General features: G+C 38.8%; 1 protein-coding gene across 3 annotated transcripts in view; it reads right to left on the bottom strand.

Annotated features, from left to right (window-relative positions):
• Window positions 1-21,855, bottom strand: part of Vcl (vinculin) — a 99,717-nt gene that overhangs the window by 35,314 nt on the left and 42,548 nt on the right. For 2 of the 3 annotated variants that reach the window (XM_021202925.1, XM_021202924.2), the window contains exons 3-8: window positions 13,751-13,901; window positions 12,975-13,083; window positions 10,565-10,687; window positions 9,027-9,187; window positions 1,089-1,179; window positions 184-331 (exon numbers count right to left, since the gene is read on the bottom strand). In XM_021202925.1, coding sequence (XP_021058584.1) covers window positions 184-331; window positions 1,089-1,179; window positions 9,027-9,187; window positions 10,565-10,687; window positions 12,975-13,083; window positions 13,751-13,901 — 783 coding nt within the window. Of the gene's footprint in view, window positions 1-183; window positions 332-1,088; window positions 1,183-9,026; window positions 9,188-10,564; window positions 10,688-12,974; window positions 13,084-13,750; window positions 13,902-21,855 lie in introns of all 3 variants that reach the window. The other variant, XM_029541743.1, reaches the window with a different exon arrangement.

Raw genomic sequence — 21,855 nt, 5'->3', positions numbered from 1 at the left:
CTTATTAATCATAAAAAACTAATAATTATATAATAAGCTCTAACTTTATTAGACTTTGAATATTTTAAAGCTTTATTATTAGCAAAAGGCAATTCAATAAAATTGGCATGAACCTGTGCTCTGAATCACCTCCTCAAGAGTAAGCTGTTCAGTACTGGTTTAAGCAAAGTAGAGGAATCTTACCTGGCTCGGAGGTCAGCCACTTGGTCAGTCATCTGCCCTAGCATTTTGCAGGTTCCTAGGATCTCCCTGCGTTCCTTGCCTGCACAAAGTTCACCAACTTTTCCAGCTTCATCTAAGATCTGCCTGATGGCCTGCTCTCCAGCATCCCCTAAAATAGTGAAATAGTCAATATCTACACCGTGAGCACATCAATTATCCAGAGAGATCCCATCACAAGTCATTTCATTCATGAAGGAATACATGACCTGACAGCTACAGCCACACACTGCTTCATAGCCATAAGGTGAGGCTTAACCACAGGCCCTGTGAAGGAAGATATGTTGCACCATATCTACTTGGAGATATGAAGTGGCTTTGCCATAAGTATGTGGCCAATGAAAAGCAGTCTCATAATTCAACAGGACTTAAGACCTCCAACTTCCATTAGGCTTTTCACATTTGTTCAAACAATCTGAAGTGGAATAAATATTAAATTAGAAAAGCCATAAAGCCAAAAGCCTTGTTGGGTCTTATCTTTATATATTCAACTTTATATCTTATATTAACAGCACTGTACGATCTGCTTAACTAAGTACTTTGCTGACATAAATGGTACTAGCTTCCAACCAGAACTAGCAAAAAAGAGTTTATTCAGAATAACAACCTTTCTGCTTCAGGGAATGGGTGAAGCAGTAACTTTTCAGAGAACACCAGCTTAACTTGGCTTATTTACTCATGGTAAGAAATGAGAGATTTTGTGCCTTCATCCTTTAAGGCTAAGGATGTTTCAATTTCTCAGAACTATGGAAGAATGCTACGGCTACCTCAGGATGGTGAGATTATGGAAGGATTACTCCCATTCCTTCATTTGATTGTATTTTAACTATTTATTGTTCAGAAAACAGAATTTTCTACTGCGGAGTTACCTGGGGAGGCATTGGGGTCACGGAGCCAACCTTTGGCCTGGTTCAATTTGGAGTCTATGGATGCCAGTGCTCTCTTCATGGCTTCAGTGTCCTTTGGAAGAGAAATGCCACAGTTGTTGTCTGTTTTGTGACATGGTCTCTTAATTTTTACAAAGCAGTAGTTACAGCACTAACACACAACAGCTCAGGTAGTCCTACAACAGCCTTAAATAATCTCACCACACCACAAGTCTTGTGTCTGTCAAAACGCAACATCTTGCATGCAAATCTTCAGTTAATTCTATTCTGCCTCCTGGTGTCTCCATTGCTAAAATCGTAAAAGCTTTAAAAGATGCTCAAGCCAAAAAATGCCTAATGTCTTCAGCAGGAAGGATGTCTGCTGCTCATACTTCATTATCAGCTTTCCCAATGGTCGCCATCCAGTGGGGAACCTTGTGGAGCCTCAACATCAAGTGGAAGCCTTGCCAGAGTCCTCCCTGCTTTAGGCAAGCCTTATTAGTATGTGGTTCCACAAAGCACAGTCTTTTTATCTCTTATTTTAAAATGCACACACACAAACACCAGATGGTATTTCATTATATTTAATAAATCAAAAAACTTGGAGTTTCTCATTGGAAAAAATAAATAGATAGTATTAATGTAACCATTTTGTTTTAGTTTTCAAAATAAACCACAAAAAGTTTTACAAGAAGAAAGCACACTGCTGGCCTTTCCTGCTGTTCCTCACTTCTCATCCTTAGATCCCTCCCCACCCTAATAAATGGATCTCAATGCATTGCTTATAACCAGGACTCATGATGAGAAGCATAAAACTAACACAGAATCTGCTAGGATGTCACTAGAAAACAACCAATTAAAAGAAAAAAATTTTTTGAGACAGGGTCTCTTTATGTAGCTCTGGATAGATAAAATTTGCTATGTCAATCAGGCTGGTCTTGTCCACATAAAAATTGTCTGATTAAAGGTATGTGCCATGACTCCCAGCTTAATTTATAATACATAATAAAATAACAATGAAACAAATATCCATGTGCCAATCTTTAGAATTGGGAGATTGTACAGTCTCTCTTTTTTTCTTTCTCCCCACCCTCTTGCTCTCTCTCCTCTCTCCTCTCTCCTCTCTCCTCTCTCCTCTCTCCTCTCTCCTCTCTCTCCTCTCTCCTCTCTCTCTCTCTCTCTCCTCTCTCCTCTCTCTGTTCTCTCCCCCATTCTCCCACCCCCTAGTTCCCTGGGACTCATCACATAGACCAGGCTGACTTTCCACTGATCTGCTTCTGCCTCACAACTTCTGGAATTAAAGGTATGTGCTACATCTGGCCCTAGACTGGCCATCTCTACTTAACATCTTAAAAAACATTCTGTCTCTTTTTTTGTTTTTTTGTTTTTTGTTTTGTTTTGTTTTGTTTTTGCACCAGAGGACTGACTCTCAGAGAGTCAACCCATCAAAACATAATGTTAACTTCTAAAATTCTTCACATGCCCTTATTCCTAAACTTTCTTCAATTTCCATTCCTACCAGGGTTGTACCACCAAGCTTCCACAGGGGGCACCGAGCACATGCCTACTCATCACTATAACAACAACAACAAAAAAAGAACAGGCTGGAAACTCAGCAGCAGATGAACCCTGCTGCTTCCAAAATATCTGCTCAAATGATGGACTCTGCTTTAGGACTCCCCTCCCCCCCCCCCACCATTTTCTTTTCTCTAAAAAGATAGAGTGTGCTCTCATCCTAACTTTATCCCTCAGCCACAGCAACAAAAAGAGTGAACTACCGACGGGTGGTAGGGTAGGGTGAAAAGTTACTAAGTTATATGAATTGTGTCAGCTACCAATGTTAGGCAGCATCAGGAAAATCTAGTCCAAAGTCTACTCATAACTACACTTGATAATATTGATTAAATCTGTTTCTTTCCTCCACTTTGTTGCTTTGTTGTACAATAATTTATACAACAAAATTTGCTCCCAGAGCTGAATTTCAAATGAGAAAGGCCTAAATGGATATCTTTTTAAGATATCAGGTAACTCCTAATCTCAAAAAACTGGATAGCTTTCAGTATTTACCTACCTAAGTTATAAGATTTTACAATTTGTCTACATGTGTATTTGTTTATAATAACATAAGCTTTTTCTTGGAAAAGAGGTATTGTGTCAGTGTAAAATTTAAAACTCTGTTAATAAACATCTCTGTAATACTTTTAATTTTGGTGAGAAAGCTAATAGACACCTACATTTCAAAATCTAAATTCCAACGAACAGAACATATTTTCAGAAAGTCAGACATATTTTAGCACTAGTCTAGCAGTAATGGCTACTAGGTAGGAAGGTAACTTCAATTCAATTTCCTACAGGGTAGATGCTGTCTTAGCAGTTTCCCTTCAATTACTTCAGTGAATTTCACGTTGAAATGTAACCTTATCTTCCAACTTAAGAAACAACGACTTAGGACCATTTGACCTTAAGCTTGCTGAATCCAACCTCTTATTTTATATCACATGAAATTCAATTTCTTTTTCTTTTCTTCCAAAGAAAGTTGCCAAATATGTCACAAACTTTCAGCACCAGTCAGCAGATCTTCACCTCTTCAGTATGGGTTCTGCCTAATGCAGAGAAGCTCCAGAGCTCAAACTTACAATCTGCGCTAACATAAATGGCTGCTTTGATTCTCCAATGTCCCAAAACGATTTGAAGCACAATGCAGAAACAAGCTTTGCGCTAATCAGCATCCTCAAAAATCATTGCTTTTTTTCTCTAGTAAACTCTATAGCCCCTTCACCATGAAGAAAAACTGTGATTCTCAGGAAGAGGGTAATTTTCTTCTGAGTAGCTCTGGCAACACCAGGAAATTAAAATTAGCAGATGCTTGTTTCCCCTACTCTGAGCCAAGGGCAAATATGGAATGAAGTTGCAATTTTTTTTAAATGTTATTTGGATGTTTTCCTTGCACGTATGTTTGTGCACTGTGTGCATATCTGGTGCTTATGGAGGCCAGAAGAGGGCATCAGATCCCCTGGCACTGGAGTTACAGAATGTGCCAAACTGCCATGTGGGTGCTAGGAACTGAACAGGGGTCTTCAGGAAGAGTAGACAATGTTCTGACCCACTGAGCCACTCCAGTCCTGACACTGCATTTTTAAACCTGGGAACTGCAGTTTGTTAGTTTCTAGGTTGGTTTTTGTTGTTGTTGTTGTTGTTAGTTTCTAGGTTGGTTTTTGTTGTTGTTGTTGTTGCTGCTGCTGCTGCTGTTATATTCTTCTATATTATATTTATATATGTGAATGGATGACAATGTATCACAGCACACCTGTGAAGGTCAAAGGACAGTTTACTGGAGTCAACGCTCTCTGACAGTGTGGGTTCCAGGGATCAAACTTAGATCATCAGACTAGCAGACACGTGCATTCACCCCCCCTGAGTCATCTTTCTATCACTCTGATTTTTAAGCCTGTGATTTAGACAGTTATAAAAATTTATAAGTTACTTAAAAGACCTTAAGTTCTTATTTTGACCAGAGCTGCTAGTGATCACAGTTTAGTCATTGTTATTAAAAACAAACGTGTTTATAGACACATGTATAGATATTTTTTGTCTCCAAAGAATCTCACATATATTTTTAAAGGGCATCATGTCTTGAGCAATGAAAATGTACTAGCAGCAGATATAATATAAACAGATTCCGTAAGCACTAAGCCTAGACATCAGTTTGGAGAAATACACGTGTGTGTGTGTGTGTGTGTGTGTGTGTGTGTGTGTTGCTCAGTATCAAAACTTCAGTGTCCTAGCAGTCCCTACCATATACTAAAGGTGGAAAGACATCCAAAACAAAAACAAAGAACATTTTGGCAAAGAACTAACGGACTCTTAAACTTTAATACACATTCAGGTTTCAAGAACACCTGTAAATGATACTGAGATTCTCCCTGGAGGCAATCAAGAATAACCAGTTAGAAAAGTGGAGTTCAGCACTCTGGAGGCTGGATTTCTGTAAGTTCTAAGCCCGGTACAGCCAGGACTACTTAGAGAGACCCTGTCTCAAATAATAATAAATAAATTTAGGAAGAAAAGCAGAGTCCTACAATGCTAGTAGTTTTAAGTTAAGAATTTTAAATATGGAAACTCCTGCCCAGCCCTCTTTCCTTTCTTCTACTAATACTTGTCTCCCCATCCCTCCTCACTTCTGACTCCATTTCTACAAGCACCACACCAATGTTCTGAACAAAGATGTTTCAGGGAAGAACAAATTGACCGATGACAAAGTTGACTGGTCCTATGATTTTAGCAAGTTGCCTTCTCTATCCTTGGTTTCTCCTCCCTGATAAAAGCTTCACAATTCTAAATACCTACACCAGTTATGAGCACACTGACAGATGGACCAGCTAAAGATAACCTAGATCAGATGGGAAGCACCAATTCCTTTAGCATTTGCGGATTCCCTCCTTGAGAAGTAAACAAAACATCACAAATGCCTGAGTTAACTACTTAGCCAAACTCCTCTAGATAATTGTCTTATTTTTTGAGGGCTAAAACAAAACCTGAGAACACTCAAAAAACATGTTCTAAGCTTATATACAACCTGATCTTTTTAAAAGTAATCAAAATTCAATTCAACCCTTAAATCCCAATGGTCTGCAGTGAGGATGTCACAGGATAGCACAATCTTAACAGTATTTCCTTCTTGTTGAAAAGAACAATAATCTCACGTGGAAGGCATCCTAGTCAGTCACCAGCCTAGCCCCCAGCAGGAGACTCACCACAATAATCAATCATGAGTCACAGTATCTGATGGCTCAACATGAAAAGCTACCTCTGTAAGGCTCAAAAAAACGCGAGCAATAAAATGCTTTTATTTGTCTCTCATCTCCCAACATATACCAAGATATATGCAATATAAATAATTTTTTAAAAGACTAAGTAAAGAGTTTTAAATTTGCAGAATAAAATAAGAGTTGTATTTAACTCAAGTTCTCCTGATTCATAATGCTGTCCCAGGGAAAAAAAAATGCTGGCTTCACTTTAATGATCACTGTAAATGACTCTTGATTTAAGGGATAGTTTTTACTTTCAATAGAAATGAAGTACATAAAGTTAATATTAAATGTGTGAATCTGCAAGTTGAATGTAGGTTTAACAGGTACACTATTCAGCTATGCATTGCCTCGTCGAAATCTGAACTTATTCAGAAGACGTATTTTTATCAAGAATTTGTTCCACTTACTTTCTTCCCCCACTTTTCTAGAGGAACCTTCACTTTCCAGAAGAATACTGCACCAATGGGGAAGCATGAAACAAGTACGGGAAGACAGAGTTAATTACTTATTGGTAGGGACGGAGGTACTGAAAACTGCATTGAACAGAATGGGAACCTGGTGGCAACAGACAGACCCCATATCTGACTACTTTACTGTTTAAAGTTCAGAAAAGAAAGATTTGGAATTCTACAAAAAAATAAAATAAAATAAGAATGTGTTTTTAATTTAAAAAAAAAAAAAAGCACTTCCCTAGTTAACACTGTCCATTTTCAGGGTAAAATTTCTTTTTCTAAATATTCTTATAACCACTAAAGAGTTTACACATAGGGTTAAATGGAGGTAAACTGGGAAGGCAGCAGGGCTGGGAGTGGCTCATCATGTGTATCTTTTTATACTATTTTGATTTTTGAATCAAGTAAATGTATAACAAAAGCAGGCAGATTGATAAGTTCCTCCTGTTCATTCGAATGCTATGTATTTGAGCTTCTTTTGGCTGAGCAGACTTAATTTATTTTCACTCTTGAAGAAGTTAGTTTTGCTTTATCCTAATTAGCCAGCTTCATCCAGGGCGAATGAATATGGGACAGGTACAAGACAGCTGGTAAGGACCAGGTCTGTCTATTTCCCTCGTCTATCCTGCCCAAGTCTATGATCCTATTAATGAAACCAACTACACTTATCTGGGTTTTGCTTGTTTGTTCTTTAAGAAGCATTTCTTGATGGCAGTTGCAGAAAATAAACTCAGTAACGTGTGTTTACTTTAAACTGAGAGATTACTTTTCCCCAAAAATAGAGAAACGCTACAATTAAAAGTCTGTTCTTCCTTACTAGTTTCTCATCCGCTAGAAGTAAAGGAAAGAGATTTGGTTAGGGGAACATGAAATCACTGAATTATGGCTGACAGCTTAGGCAACAGAACATGCAGAAAGTTATCAACTCAAGGTAAGGGGGGAAAAAAACAACACTATTCTTTACTTCCTGTCCTCTTTTGCTTTGGTAGTAGAAGCAGAACAGCTCTTTAGCCTACCCATTTTTGTTGTCAGCAAAACCTTCAAAAATACATCTCCAAAAGCAAAATGTGAAGGCCCACAGGCTGTTAGGAGAGGCACAGAGATGCACCACCTCAAGTCTTCTTTCCCAAGAGCTGGGTCCCACATAACTGGCCCAGCTACGTAGGAAATGTGCCCTTCCAATGAGGCCACTGGGATGAATGGGCAAAAAAATGTTCTTAGGGGCAATGCTCAAAGAGACAAAAGCACCTACCAAATATAGAAAGCCTGATATACCATAGCAATCTTTTCTATCTTGTCCCACCCACCCCAAACACCAACTCAATAAGACACAGAGTCAGTCTGCCCAGCACAGCCCAGATTTCCACATTAAGTCAGATTCTGACACATATCCGAGCACAGTGTTACACACCGGCACACGAAATAAGGCATGGCACACGGCACAAGAAAGCCTCACAGACATGCTTTTTCTCTTTTTAAGCAAAAAGGGAACTAAAGGGCAAGAGAAAGCTTACCTTCTAAGCTCGAGAAAAAGAATAAAACAAACAAGAGAACAACAACAAAAAGAAGATGCACAAAGAAGTCATTGGGAAGTAAAGTTATCACGCAAAAGCAAAATCAAATATCAAGAACTTAAGATGATTTTATCATAAAAACTTAAAATATAATTTTATAACCCATTAGAGAACATACTATCAATGAGGGAACACCTCTGTGAATGAATCTATACTATACTTAAAGTAAACTGATTATATCCTGTTAAATTAGCTTTCTGAACAGCAGGAGGACTGGCGATGTTAGGCCCCAGATTTGATCTTACCTTCTCTAAGGTCCTGAAGGAAGGGAAAAGCAGCCCTAATGAGCACCCAACGAAGTCAAATTATAAAGTCATTGTTAACAACCAGCTGGGTGACCTCGGTGACAGCATTTTGATCATACATGGGAAAGCTAGACCCTGGAGTCTGGGCATTTACCACAACTGCCTACATCCTGTACTTCTCTAAGACAAGTATAAACCAAAATGTCTTGGCTTCCCCAGATCTGAAAGCTTTACCATTGCATAGGAATAGTAGACCAGAGCGGCAACCACTCCAAACCACTACCAATAGGCTCTAAAAGGAACCTGCATCATGAATTCCCTTTGCAGTCTGAGTACCTAGAGAAGGCAAAGGTAAACTGACAAATACGAAGACCAATATTTTAATTACACTCCCTTAGGAAAAAACAGTGACCAAGCAACACATCTAAAAATTCTAGAGTTTCCTCTGTTCACTCTCTTAATCAAAGGTTGGCTAAGGCTAGGCCTTGCATGAAGTACATAATTATAGGCATGTTCACTTTCTTTCTTAAGTTCCCTGGCAACAATCACCCATGTAAAAAGCAAGGAGCCCAGCCAAGGAAGTATGATACCAAGTCCCCCACCAGCCCAACCAATAAGAATTAAGCCTGAAGGAAGGCTACACACCTCAGCTTTCTACCAGTATTCATGCTATATGACTATTCTATCCACCTTGGAACAAAGGAAATGTATAATGGTGACAGGCAATTGATAAAATAAGTGAGCAAGAAATTATGTCCGTAATATCTGTGTATTTCTACAAAATAATACTGAATAATCAAAATCTCCCAGGAGATGAGAATTTGACAATTTTCATCATTTCTCCTCTAGTAAGACTTACCTTGCTGGCCCAGGCATCTTCATCCCAGGAAGTGAGTTGTAACACACGAATGATCTCATTAATTTCAGCACTCATCTTTTCTACAGTAAAATTTCGATTTTTCAAAGCTTCTTCTATTCCTTGGTTTTTTGAGTTTTTGGTTGTAACAAAAATCTTCATAGCTATAATAATAAACAAATGATCATAATTTGATCTTTAAAAATTGATGTGGAAAAAAAAATTGATGTGGAAGTCAGAGGCAGGAAGGTGGGGGTCATTTCTCTTTGACCAATTGAGTGGGCCTAGGCAGTCTGATCCATTTAATCTTATTGCTTAATACTACTCACAGATGATCTTCTCTACTTTCAACATATATTTTGCTCTTCTAATGTCTTTAAAAGAATATATAAAACATTCACTGCAAATCTGCTGATAAAGTTCCAATATCAGCAGCTTTCACTGTATAGCAAATTGAAAATACAAAGGGAGCACCACACATCATTAGGGAACTAATTTAACACACACAGATGATCTACAATCATAAAGTGCTTAATATCCTTCTCAACCAGCAGCATCGTGAGTATAGCATGGCCTCTAGACCCGGCAAACCTAACGGGACAAAATAAAAAACACCAATAGAACTGTTGGGTAACCTGCTCCCCCGACACTACGGAAGGCTCCAAAGATATTGGTATGTCTTCCAGGAGTTCTCAGTGGACACCAGTGACTTCTCTATCTTCCTCCTTTCCTTCCTTCCATTCCTTCTTGTTTTTAGGATTTATTGTTTTTTAAATCAGGGAGTTGTGGCACACACCTTTAATCTCAGCATTATTTCTGTGAGTTTGAGGCCACCCTGGTCTACATAGTGCATTCCAGGGCATCTAGGGCTACATAAGAAACCATGTATCAAAAAAAAAAAAAAAAAAAANTTTCTGTGAGTTTGAGGCCACCCTGGTCTACATAGTGCATTCCATAGAAACAAGGCCTAATTTTGTAATCTTTTATCAAAAAAAAAAAAAAAAAAAAAAAAAAAAAAAAAAAAAATCAATCCTTCCCACTCCACCCCCCCCCAAAAAAAAAGAAAAAGAAAGGAAAAAGTTTTTTAATTAAATTTTTTAATTAAAAATATTTTTCTTATTTATGTGTATGTATGTGTGATTGTGTGTCAAGTATGTACAGGTGTCCCTAGAGACCAGAAGAGGGTATTGGGGCCCTGGAACTGAAGGTACTGGAACTGAAGGTACTGAAGCGTGACAATAACATACTTCATAGAAATTTAAATGCAGCCATCTTCTAAGAATTAAACTAAATAACCCACAACCAGACTAATACATAATCAATGAAGTACTGGCACATACTGACACTCAGTAAGCACAAATTTCTTTTGTCAGTTAAAGCAGAAAGAGAGAAAGAACATTCAAGATGGTGACTATAGTGTTAACATTTAACACTCAAATCTTCACCCAGTCTAAAGGACATGAACCAGGGCAACAAAGGAGAATGGCCTTCTGAGCCAGAACTTATAACTCCCCCTGTCCTATAAATAAAGCAGGAAGTACCTGAAATGAGAACAGGAAGCAGCTCTTTGACTGTGTTCATTGAGTTCACCAACATCACTCGGTGTTCCTGGTGAGTCAACTCCTGCTGTCTCTCATCAATCATTTTGGCCATCTTAGTCATTCCTGGGGCACAAAGAAGCAATTATGCAGGATGAGCAGGGAACCAAACCAGAATCTGGCCTTTTCGGCCTAAATGCATTGTGAATTACTACAAAACTCCTAACCTACTATCTACCTATTTAAAGACAGACATTGCTAACTAACTAGCATTTATGTAATATTACAGTTTTCAGTGAAAGTAATTTACTAAAGGAAAATCCTAAATGTAGTCGTTTCCATACTATATACATCCAGACTTCATATTGCATATCTGACTATTGTGCTGTTACCCTAACTCTCAGGGAAAGCATTCTAAGAGCAGTGAGCTGGACTGTGTTGGATGTTTTGGGTTGTTTGTATGTTTGTTTGGCATTCACTGATTTGTGGATTGGGAGCATACTTGTGTGGCAAGGGGCATCTATGGACAGAGAAGCAGGAACTGCTTCTCTCCTTTTACCATGTTGGTTCTGAGAAGGGAACTCAGGCAGACTTGTCAAGAATCTTTACCTAATGAGCCTTTCCCTTGGTAATATGTTTTTGAATTTTCAAGTTGATTCAAAATACTATTAAAATTATAATCAAAATAGAAATATTATAAAAAGTACAGCTTTTTAACCATCTGGTGTTTTGGAATCAATCTGTTATACTTTGTTTACTTTGGTCATTATTCAAAAGTGCTATGTAAATTTTGAATTGCATTCATTTATTGACGATATGATATGTGTAATGTGAGGACACACATGTGTCACAGTGAACGTGTAGAGGTCAGTGGACAACTTAGGGGTCAGTTCTCTCCTACCATGTGGCTCCTGGGATAGACCTCAGGTTGGCAGGCTTGGCTCCAAGTGCTTTTATCATCTCACTGGCTAGCTATATGATTTTTGTTTTAAGCTTTGATTTTCAAATCATCCCTCAGATTTCATAAGTAGTTTTACAGTCCATCAAGACCAAGGAGAGGCAGAAAGATGGACTGCTTCTGCTTCACCCTGAGTACCTTTAATTTTGTTAGATTTTGCATAAAGGTACCTGAGGAAAACAGAATACAGGTCTTGGCTAGGGGTGTCCCACTCGCCTACCATGCACTTAGCCTGTGTTAATCTCTAACACTCCCAAACATATACCAGCCTCCTCAGCACACCTCTAAGCCATGAAAAAAGGCCATTCTCAGGGCTTCTCAATTCAGAAAAGGAGTAAGTTCAAGGAACAACTACACTGGACCTCAGAAAGACATTGTTAAATAAACACCAACATTTCAATTAAAAAATAATTCACAGGGCTATAAACTTCTAAACACCCATTAAGCCTTTCCATTAACCTTATTCATACTTTATGGACTCTCAAGGACATGTTATATCTATAAGATCAAATGCTGGCATCTGCGTATTTTGAATATTCAATACTCAGATGCCTAAATAATCATTTCAAAATGATTAACTACAACCACTCCTCTCTCCTTTGAGGCCTGATCAGATCTCTGCAGCCTTGGGCTATGGCAGAAGTCCACAATAGTAGGCAGCTAATTAGCAAGCTAAGAAGTCATAAAGGGCTACCGGCCAGCTGGCAGACAGTGAAGGAATGCTGTGTACTGCAGAATGGGAGGTCAGGATTGAGGGTGGCCTTCAGCATTACAGTAGTAGAAAAGTATTTCCTTCATTTCCCTCATCAGCAGTCACAAATCTGGTTCAATGATTTTGACAGGGCTGAGACTTGCAGGAAGTAGATAACAGACTTCAGAGACAGCAACATATCCTCAGCAGAAACCCATCATCAACTCCACCCTGTTTTCTGCAAGGAAAGAGTAACCTTTCCTCTTGGATTAACACAGTAAATTCCTAGAACTTTTAATATAAAATTTGGGTTTTGCAGGGCTGGAGAGATGGCTTAGTGGTTAAGAGCACTGACTGCTCTTCTGAAGGTCCTGAGTTCAAATTCCAGCAACCACATGGTGGCTCACAACCATCCACAATAAGATCTGATGCCCTCTTCTGGGGTGTCCGAGGAGAGCTACAGAAAGCGGTGCCGGAGCAAGAGCTGGAGAGTTGGTTCAGTGGTTAAGAGCACTGATTGCTCTCCCAGCAACCACAAGGTGGCTCACAACTGAGATTGGACACCCTCTTCTGGAGTGTCTGAAAACAGCTACAGTGTACTTACATATAATAAATAAATGAATCTTTAAAAAAAAATGCATGTGTGCACACACACAACTAAAGAAATAAAAACAAATGTAATAAAATAAAATAATTTTCGAAAGGAATAGAGCTGATGTAATGGTTATCATTGTCTATTAAAAAAAAATTGGGATTTTGCTCACCTGGCCCAAGATTCTTTGTGTAAGTGACCAAGTCTTCCATAGTTTCCACTACCTCTGCCACTGTAAGATATTCCAAAATTCCTTTGCAAACCCTAATAATTTTACGAACCTGAAAAAATATATTTAAGGACTTAGTCAAATTAGTGAATAACACATAGAAAATGGCACTAGAGATATAAAGCTTTTTAATATATCAGCATTCTAAAACAACCATCCAGAATTGGATTGCATGAACCCTTTTGGGGGGGATTGGGTTTTTTTTTTTTTTTTTTTTTTTTGGTTTTTTGAGGGTTTGTTTATTTGTTTACTCTTTCTTTTTAATTTTGGTTTTTGGAGATAGGGTTTCACTGTGTAGCCCTGACTGTCCTGGGAATACACTCTGTAGACCAGGCTGGCCTCAAACTCACAGAGACCCTCCTTCCTCCACCTCCTGAGTACTGGGATTAAAGGTGTGTGCCACCATGTCTGGCTTCCATTATTACCTCTAAAATTATACTTTAGGGGCTAGAAAGATAACTCCAGGTAAAGAACTCATAGTGTTCTTTCAGAGGACCCCAGTTTGGTTCTTGGCATCCATCCATGTCAGGTGGTTCACAACTGCCTATAACTCTGGCCTTAGGAATCTGATACCCTCTTCTGATTTCCATGGGCACCCATAAACAAGCATATGTGAACACACACACACACACACACACACACACACACACACACACACAAATAAATCTAAAACTGGGCTTTTGTCTAAGGGAGGTCTTTATGGGCATCAGATTGCCTACCTCAGCCTCATCAAAGGTAAGCAGTAGGTCAGATGTGCCAGAAAGGATTCCCCTAGAGCCGTCAATGAGGTAATCCCGCGCAGGAACTGAGTATGGGTCTGACTGAAGCATCTGGGCGGCCTGAACAAGCTTGGTGCAAGCATTTTCAACCCTAGGGGGAAGAATATGGGTTAACTCCTTAGTGAAAGCAAATAGAAGACCATTATACACAAACACAAAAAATGAATACATGTGAATCTATTTATTTTTCTATATGGTAGATAGCCAAGGCCAATTTATAACAGGACTTGGCCTTTGAAATCTCAAAATTTGCAGCCAGTAGCAGCACATGTGTTCATTCACTCCATGCACTAGGCTTGTGAATAACTTGTTCTTTGTTATTTCTTAGCAATAAAAAATAAGAGCATATTTGACACCTTTACTTTATATGGCTGCATCTTTGTAACTCTTTACTCCTCCCCATCCTACACTGGACATTGACATAAAAGACTGAAAAATACCTGTAGTACTGTCAGACTTAACATAAGCCCCAAAGTATATGTAGTGATTTTTTTTATTTTTATTTTTTGAGACAAGAGTCTTACTATGTGACCCCAAGTAGTGTAGAAATCATTATGTAGACCAACTTCACCTTGAAGTCAAAGCTCCATTTGCCTCTGCCTTCAAGTGCTAGGCTTTATATAATCAGACAATACAAAGGAATAGGGGTAAAAGGAGAAAGAATAAAATAAGATGCATATTTTATACTCATCTTGCTCAGTGGATTTGGGTTAAGCAATTCTATAAAACTATGTTGTTAGTTGAAAGATAACTGAACCAATAATTAGTTTACTACTAATACAGTTTAGTATAGACCACTGAGTCAGCCATGGATTTGGTGGTGGATGTGGGAGAGGGGGAAATTCATTTGACAGAGGAACTCAAAATGCATAAATCAAGTATATTCCTTGACCTACTTACTAAACTATATTCATTTATTCAATTATTCATTCATAAAAAGAGTGAGTGGGTTATCTCCTCTAATCTCATTTCAATAGACCCATTGTTTTCATTGAGTAACTTAAAGAGAAAAGAAACAAATTACTTAAAAACATTCTCACTTGAATTAAAAAAAAAAAAAAAAAAAGGCCCTACTCATAGCATCCTTTTGTGGATCAAATGAAACAATACAAATATTTCCACAAGCATAAAGAAGCATTACTGCAGGCTAGAGAGATGGCTCAACTGTTAAGAGCACTGACTGCTCTTCCAAAGGTTAGAGTTCAATTCCCAGCAACCACATGGTGACTCACAACCATCTGTAATGGGATCTGACGCCCCCTTCTGGTGTATCTGAGGACAGTGATCGTGTACTCACATACATAAACTAAATAGATCTTAAAAAAAAAGAAGTGTTACTGCTAATAGGAAGAATTAAGCCAATATGAAAATTTCAACATATTAAAAAACTAGGCTAAGCCGGGCATGGTGGCGCACGCCTTTAATCCCAGCACTCGGGAGGCAGAGGCAGGTGGATTTCTGAGTTCGAGGCCAACCTGGTCTACAAAGTGAGTTCCNAGAGGCAGGTGGATTTCTGAGTTCGAGGCCAACCTGGTCTACAAAGTGAGTTCCAGGACAGCCAGGGTTATACAGAGAAACCCTGTCTTGAAAAACCAAAAAAAAAAAAAAAAAAAAAAAAAACAACCTAGACTATGAAAGATGTAAAAAGTATTGTTATAACTCAAAAAACACACTTTATTAAACTAAGACATAGACACTGGTACCACAAAGCAGTACCTAATAATTCTAGTGAGAAACAAAGACCTACTATGCCTGCCTGCCTCTACCCAGCCATCCAACCCCCATCCCCAGCTTTTCTACTCTTTTCTTTTAAGACAGGATCTCACAATGTACTTCAGACTAGCCTTGAACTCATTGTGTAGCCCTGATTGGTTTTGAACTTGTGCTCCTCCAGCCTCCATCTTCCAAGCAGTGTTAGGACTACAGGCACACACCACCAATAATGATGTGATGTGGCTGTTGATAAGTCTTAACCTCAGGCCTGGACCTGGAGAGATGGCTCAGCAGTTAAGAGAACTTGTTACTATTGAAAAAGATAGAGATTCAGTTCCCAGCACCCACATCAGGTAGTTCACAACTGGCTATAATTTCCCTCCGAGAAACTACACACCCTCTTCTGATCTCCAAGAGCACCAGAAACACACACACATGCAAGTAAAACATACACCCACATAAAATTAAAATAAATCTAAAAAAATGTTTAAAGATACATAAAGAACCACTTCATTCTTTTATACAGCTACATAATAACTCATGATTTATTAGCCTACTACAATAAACTGCCCGAAGCTCATTATAAGTGTATCCACTAGCTGCTCAGTCAAAGGAGTGAGTGCTGTCATTTTAATATGCAGCCAGTCTGGAAAAGTCATATGAACTCACATTTCCACCACAATGGATGAGATGGCAGAAACAGTATTACATAATCAACAATAAACAAATATATGTAAATAATAAAATTTATCCCAGCACTCGGGAGGCAGAGGCAGGTGGATTTCTGAGTTCGAGGCCAGCCAGGTCTACAGAGTGAGTTCCAGGACAGCCAGGGCTACACAGAGAAACCCTGTCTCGAAAAAAAAAATTAAAAATAAATAAATTAAACTTTAAAATTTAAGGAGAAAGAAGNAAAAAAAAAAAAAAAAACTACACTAAGGAAATCACAGAGAAGTTACTTAAAACCCGTAACACTTTTGTTTGTTTCAAGACAGGGGCGGGAGACAGGGTTTCTCTGTGTAGCCTTGACTGTCTTGGTACTCAGTCTGTAGACCAGACTGTCCTCAAACAAATAATGATCCTCCTGCCTGTCTCCTGAGTGCTGGGATTAAAGGCATATGCCACCACCGAGGGACTGGGGAGATGACTCAGTAGAGTGCTTGCCATTAAAGCACACATGATGACCTGAGTTCATCCCCTATAGCCATAAAAGGGCCAGGCACAGTAGTGGATATCTTTAACCCCAGCACTTTGGAAGCAGACACAGGCCCCCTGGATCCCACTGGCCAACCACCCTAACAGAATCAGTAAACTTCAGGCTGAGGAAGAGATCATTTCCAAAAAGAAACAAAACAACAACAACAACAAAAAAAAAAACAAAAAACAAAAACCAAAAAACTTGCTGGATATGGTAGTGCACACCTTTAATCCTAGCCCAGTCTACTTGGCGAGTCCCAGACCAGCCAAAGCTATATACTAAGGCCCTGTCTCAAAATTAAGTAATTAATTAACTAGTTAAGGTCATGAGCTGATGAGATGGCTTAATAAGGCCCTTAATACCAAACTAGGACCCACTTGGTGGAAGGAGACAATCAACTCTCCAAAGCTGTCCTCTGATCTCCACATTCCCACCCACAAAAAATACATAAACTGTTTGAAAGAAAGTATTTAAAAGAAAACTCAAACGGACTAAAAGAAATGATTTCAAAAGCACCATAGGAATAGCCAATCATTCATTGAAGACCACAAGCCAAAGACTCCTTACATGATCCTTTCTGCTACCTCAGGTGCTGTCTCCCACCTTTCTTTACTTGATTGGCCTCCCCTTCCCGTGCTCAGTTTTAAATGTCTCTTCCTTTAGGGAACTGTCACTTGTCTCTCAAATCTACAGGTGTCTTCTGTTCCCATAGGACTTCTCAACCTTCTCTCATAACATTGTAAGTTCAGCACGACAACATAAACATCTCATTCACCTTAACAATTACCTTAGCAATTCACCTTAAAAACTCACAGACGTAACACCATACAAATAAAAATTGCTCAATAACTCCCTGGCTGTCCTGGAACTCACTTTGAAGACCAGCCTGGCCTCCAACTCAGAAATCCGCCTGCCTCTGCCTCCTGAGTGCTGGTGATGAATACATTTTTACCAAGTAAAAGAAATGTAAAATCATCTTTGCCGAGGAAATCATTATACTTATTTGTTTAGCATTTTTTGAGACACTTTTCCCATGGAGTCCACACTAGTTTTGGACTTGTAGCCTGGAGCTCATGATTCGCTAGTCTCCATCTCCCCTGGAAAGGGATTGCAGGCCTGTATCACCATGTCTAACAGAAAATCGTTAAATAGTCCCAAACTTGATTTTACTTCAAAGGAACTTGAGCTTGGGTGAAAATATAGAAAATAAACAAGCATCACAGAATGGAATTCCTGAGCTAGATCTACTCACAAAGATCCAGTTACTGTATATAATTTTCAAACTTGAAAAAAGAATTTCAAATGCCAGGAATAACTTATGGAGAGAAAACCTGGCAGGATGGGAAAATAAAATGGAAAAGGCTTGCCAAGAATCAAATTGATTCCATACTAATGGTTCTCTTATGTGATAAAATGATAGGCAGAATAGACACTGTGCCATTTTTTACTACAATAAGATTATCTGGTCAGTACATTAAAATTTAATCACATTCATAAAAGACAAACAAATCCCACTATGATTAACCAGCAATCAGAAACAGGAGGAGTTAATCATGTCAGTGGAAAATGTCATTTTTATTTAAGCATTCGCTGCCTGCCTCTTAAAGTGATCTTCCACTTTGAAACAGAAACCTAAATTCTAGCGAATGACATGGAATAAGATCAGTTTCCTAAACAATCTCATAACCTGACTATGTCCTAATAATATTCATTTAGACAACTTAAACCAATCAACTAGTGCGAGCTGAGGCTTCTCTGCCTTTAAGTCTTCAACCTCAAGGACCAGTGCTTGTGGTTTAGATCAAACAGACCAATGATATTTTCATGGAATTCTGAACATACTCACTCGTGACTAAATCCTTCCTTCCCACAGAATACCGCCCCATGTAAAATATTATAAAAGAAGGGTGTAAGTTCATTAGTTCTCAGAGACTTTAATTATCTCTAATCAAGCTGTTTTGAGCTTTACTTTTTTTTTTCCTAATGCATGCTGTGTATCAGACATGTTATCTGTCGCTCACTCTACCACTCGGCACAAGTCACAAAGGCCAGTCTCTCCAGTGTCTCTTTGAGTCCCTTTTCAAGTAGCTCTCTCTTGAATATTCTTCTTCCTGAGTCTCCAGAGGCCTGGGGTTACACATGTGTGGCACAGGCTTGATGTCCGACTTTATTTTAAAACATCAGAAATAAGACTCATTCTTGTGTAGCATCTCAACAACAGCTAATATGCATTGCATCCTGGGGTTGCCATTTTGAAAGGTCAAGGATCCTCAGCCATTAGTCATCTAGAAACCTGAGTGAAGGCCACAGGCACAGTAGCAGTTTTTAGAAAGGAGTAGGGAACACAGAGTACAAAGAGACAGACTATCTAGTTCCAGTAGCAAGTGCACAGCCCCAACCCACCCTATCTTATGCTGCATGATAATGCTAAAAACACATTCCAACCCTGTGTTTTAACTGAAAGCTTTTACTGTTCTCATCCGTGAAATCCATAAACTACTCCTTTCCCTGTACCAACTTCCCAAGTACAACACAATACAAAGTAGCTTTCTCACCCTGAGATTTATTTTAGTTACATATATATGGGGGGTGGGGGGACGGAGTCAAAACCACTGGAACTGGAGCTGCAGGTGGTTGTGAACTGCCTGACATGGTACTGGAAACCAACTAGAGCAGTACATACTCCTAACCTCTAACTGCACATGGACACTCAAAATGAAAACTTAGACCAAAATAAAGCTAAGGGATAAGGTGGGTTTTGTTTTGTTTTGTTTTAGTTCATTTATGAGTATGTGCCTGCATCTATGTGAGTGAATGCCACACGTATACAGAACTTGTGGAGACCAGAGCAGTTGTTAAAGCCTTTAGATCCAGAGTTATAAGACAGCCCCTGACAATGGTGCTGAGAACTGAATTTGGGTCCTCTGGAAGAGTAGTAAGCATATTAAAAACTATCAAAATTGTTTTTTAAAGGCAATAGCAAATGAACCCTTCTCTAATAGAATATGTACAAACAAAGCTAAATCAACCCCCTACACACACACACACACACACACACACACACACACACACACGGGGGGGAGAGAGAGAGAGAGAGAGAGAGAGAGAGAGAGAGAGAGAGAGAGTGAGTTTTGGCTTCCCCCAAGAGATAACACAAGAGGAAGCAGTATTCTGGGAATGGACTATTATAAACATCCCAGCCATCCTGGCTGTGTGTCCAAGTGTTGGTAAACAGCAAATTTGAAATCCTGTGAGTCATACCTTTGAATCCTTAGCATGTGAAGTTCTCTCTCCCACTCCCTCTCTCTCCTTCCTCCACCCCTTTTCAAATTTGGCCCTAGTGCACAGAGAAGGGATTCTAAACCTTGGAAGGTTCCATGAAAAACTCCATGACCCATATGGACTTCTACTGTCCTTTTCTCTCTCAAGTCAAGGTTAGTGTAGAGAAAGAATGAACATACAAGCTTATTTTATAAGCAGCCAGAGTTTTCAAATGTATGCTGATGCTATGTGATGTAAAAATTATTTTTAAACATTACTAAACGCTTTTTACCTTCTTCTTCTAATATATTCTTTTAATTAACTAATAGTTAAAGTCTCACTGTTATTACTTGAAGGTCCTGTGGAAAAAAGTTGATAGTCACTATTCTACAGCATAATGTAATCAATGATGTGGAAGCTTAAATTGCCTAAACACAAAATAAAAATGGGGCAAATACAGTGAGGGAATACTTTCCCTTTAATAAAAAATAAATAAAAACAGCTACCAGTAACTGTCATGTGGACTTAAAAAAAAGAACAAAGTCTGGAGCTACATGGCTGAATCACAGCATTAATTAAAAAACAGGTACTAAAGAACACATCACCAACAGAATTTAGAATCTAGTAGAACCACAAACTTTAAAACCAGTTTAACAGTATCATTTAGAAATATATAAAGCTTATACCTAAAATAAGTAAAAAAATTAGCATAGGAAATTTTAACATATCTCAATCATAAACCAACAGTTCCTACAGACAAGCAGTAAGAACAGCTATGAGTTGGACCCCAGCACCACAAAAAGACAAAGTAACAGTAGAAAGTAAACATGAGCGATCAAGACTTCTGCAGGCCAGTAGACAGAGAGCTTTAGACACATTTTGTCAAACTTGCGACAGTAAATAATCTTTACCTTATGTAAAACATTTTAAAGACCAAGGAAATAACTTATTTTATAAAAAATTAAATAACCTTGATATAAACTTGCTCAAGAACAGAACAAAAAAATTATTCAACAAGGTTCTTCATGAACAAAAAAGCAAAGACCTTTTAATATTTCAGCTACTTGGAGCCAGAGATGGCTCAATTGATAGGTGCTTGCCACCAAGCTTAGAATCCGCTTGGTGGAAAGGGAAGAACTGATTCCTGCAGGGTCTATCTAGCTTCTGACCTCCATAAACATACACACACAATGAAATACACATAACAAAAAACATTAAATGTCAGATAATTAAATCTCGTATGATGGCTTATAGCTTTAACCCCAGCACTCAGACATCTGAAGCAGGAGGAAGGGGAGAGGGAATCTGAGGTCAGTCAGGACCATATGGTGAGATTCAGTCTTAAAATGGGGTGGGGCACACCATCCTAACTCAACTTGGCACTGCTGTTTGGTTGGGCAAGAAAGCTGCTCACTATGCAGCTCATATAGCCTTTATATAGCTCACGATGGCCTCAAACTAGCAATCGTCCAGCTTCAAGCCCCCTAAGTGTGCGCCAACTCCCTATTAATGCTCTTTAAAATCACAAGCAAATACAATTTATCCACCCCAAAAAATGCAAGTATGGTTCATTGTTAGAAAATTTACATTCATGTAGTGGACTACTGACTATCATAATACAGTAAAGGAAAAAACTGTGTGATTGTCTCAATGGATACTGAAAAAAAAACAAAAAAAAAACATTAAAACCGGGCGTGGTGGCGCATGCCTTTAATCCCAGCACTCGGGAGGCAGAGGCAGGCGGATTTCTGAGTTCGAGGCCAGCCTGGTCTACAAAGTAAGTTCCAGGACAGCCAGGGCTACAAAGAGAAACCGTCTCGAAAACCCAAAAAAGAAAGAAAGAAAGAAAGAAAGAAAGAAAGAAAGAAAGAAA

The sequence above is a fragment of the Mus pahari genome, chromosome 8 (genome assembly GCF_900095145.1).
Source record: "Mus pahari chromosome 8, PAHARI_EIJ_v1.1, whole genome shotgun sequence".
NCBI classification, from domain to species: Eukaryota; Metazoa; Chordata; class Mammalia; order Rodentia; family Muridae; genus Mus; species Mus pahari.
The sequence above is the reverse complement of the archived record's forward strand: the minus strand, read 5'-3'. Positions and strand labels throughout refer to the sequence as shown.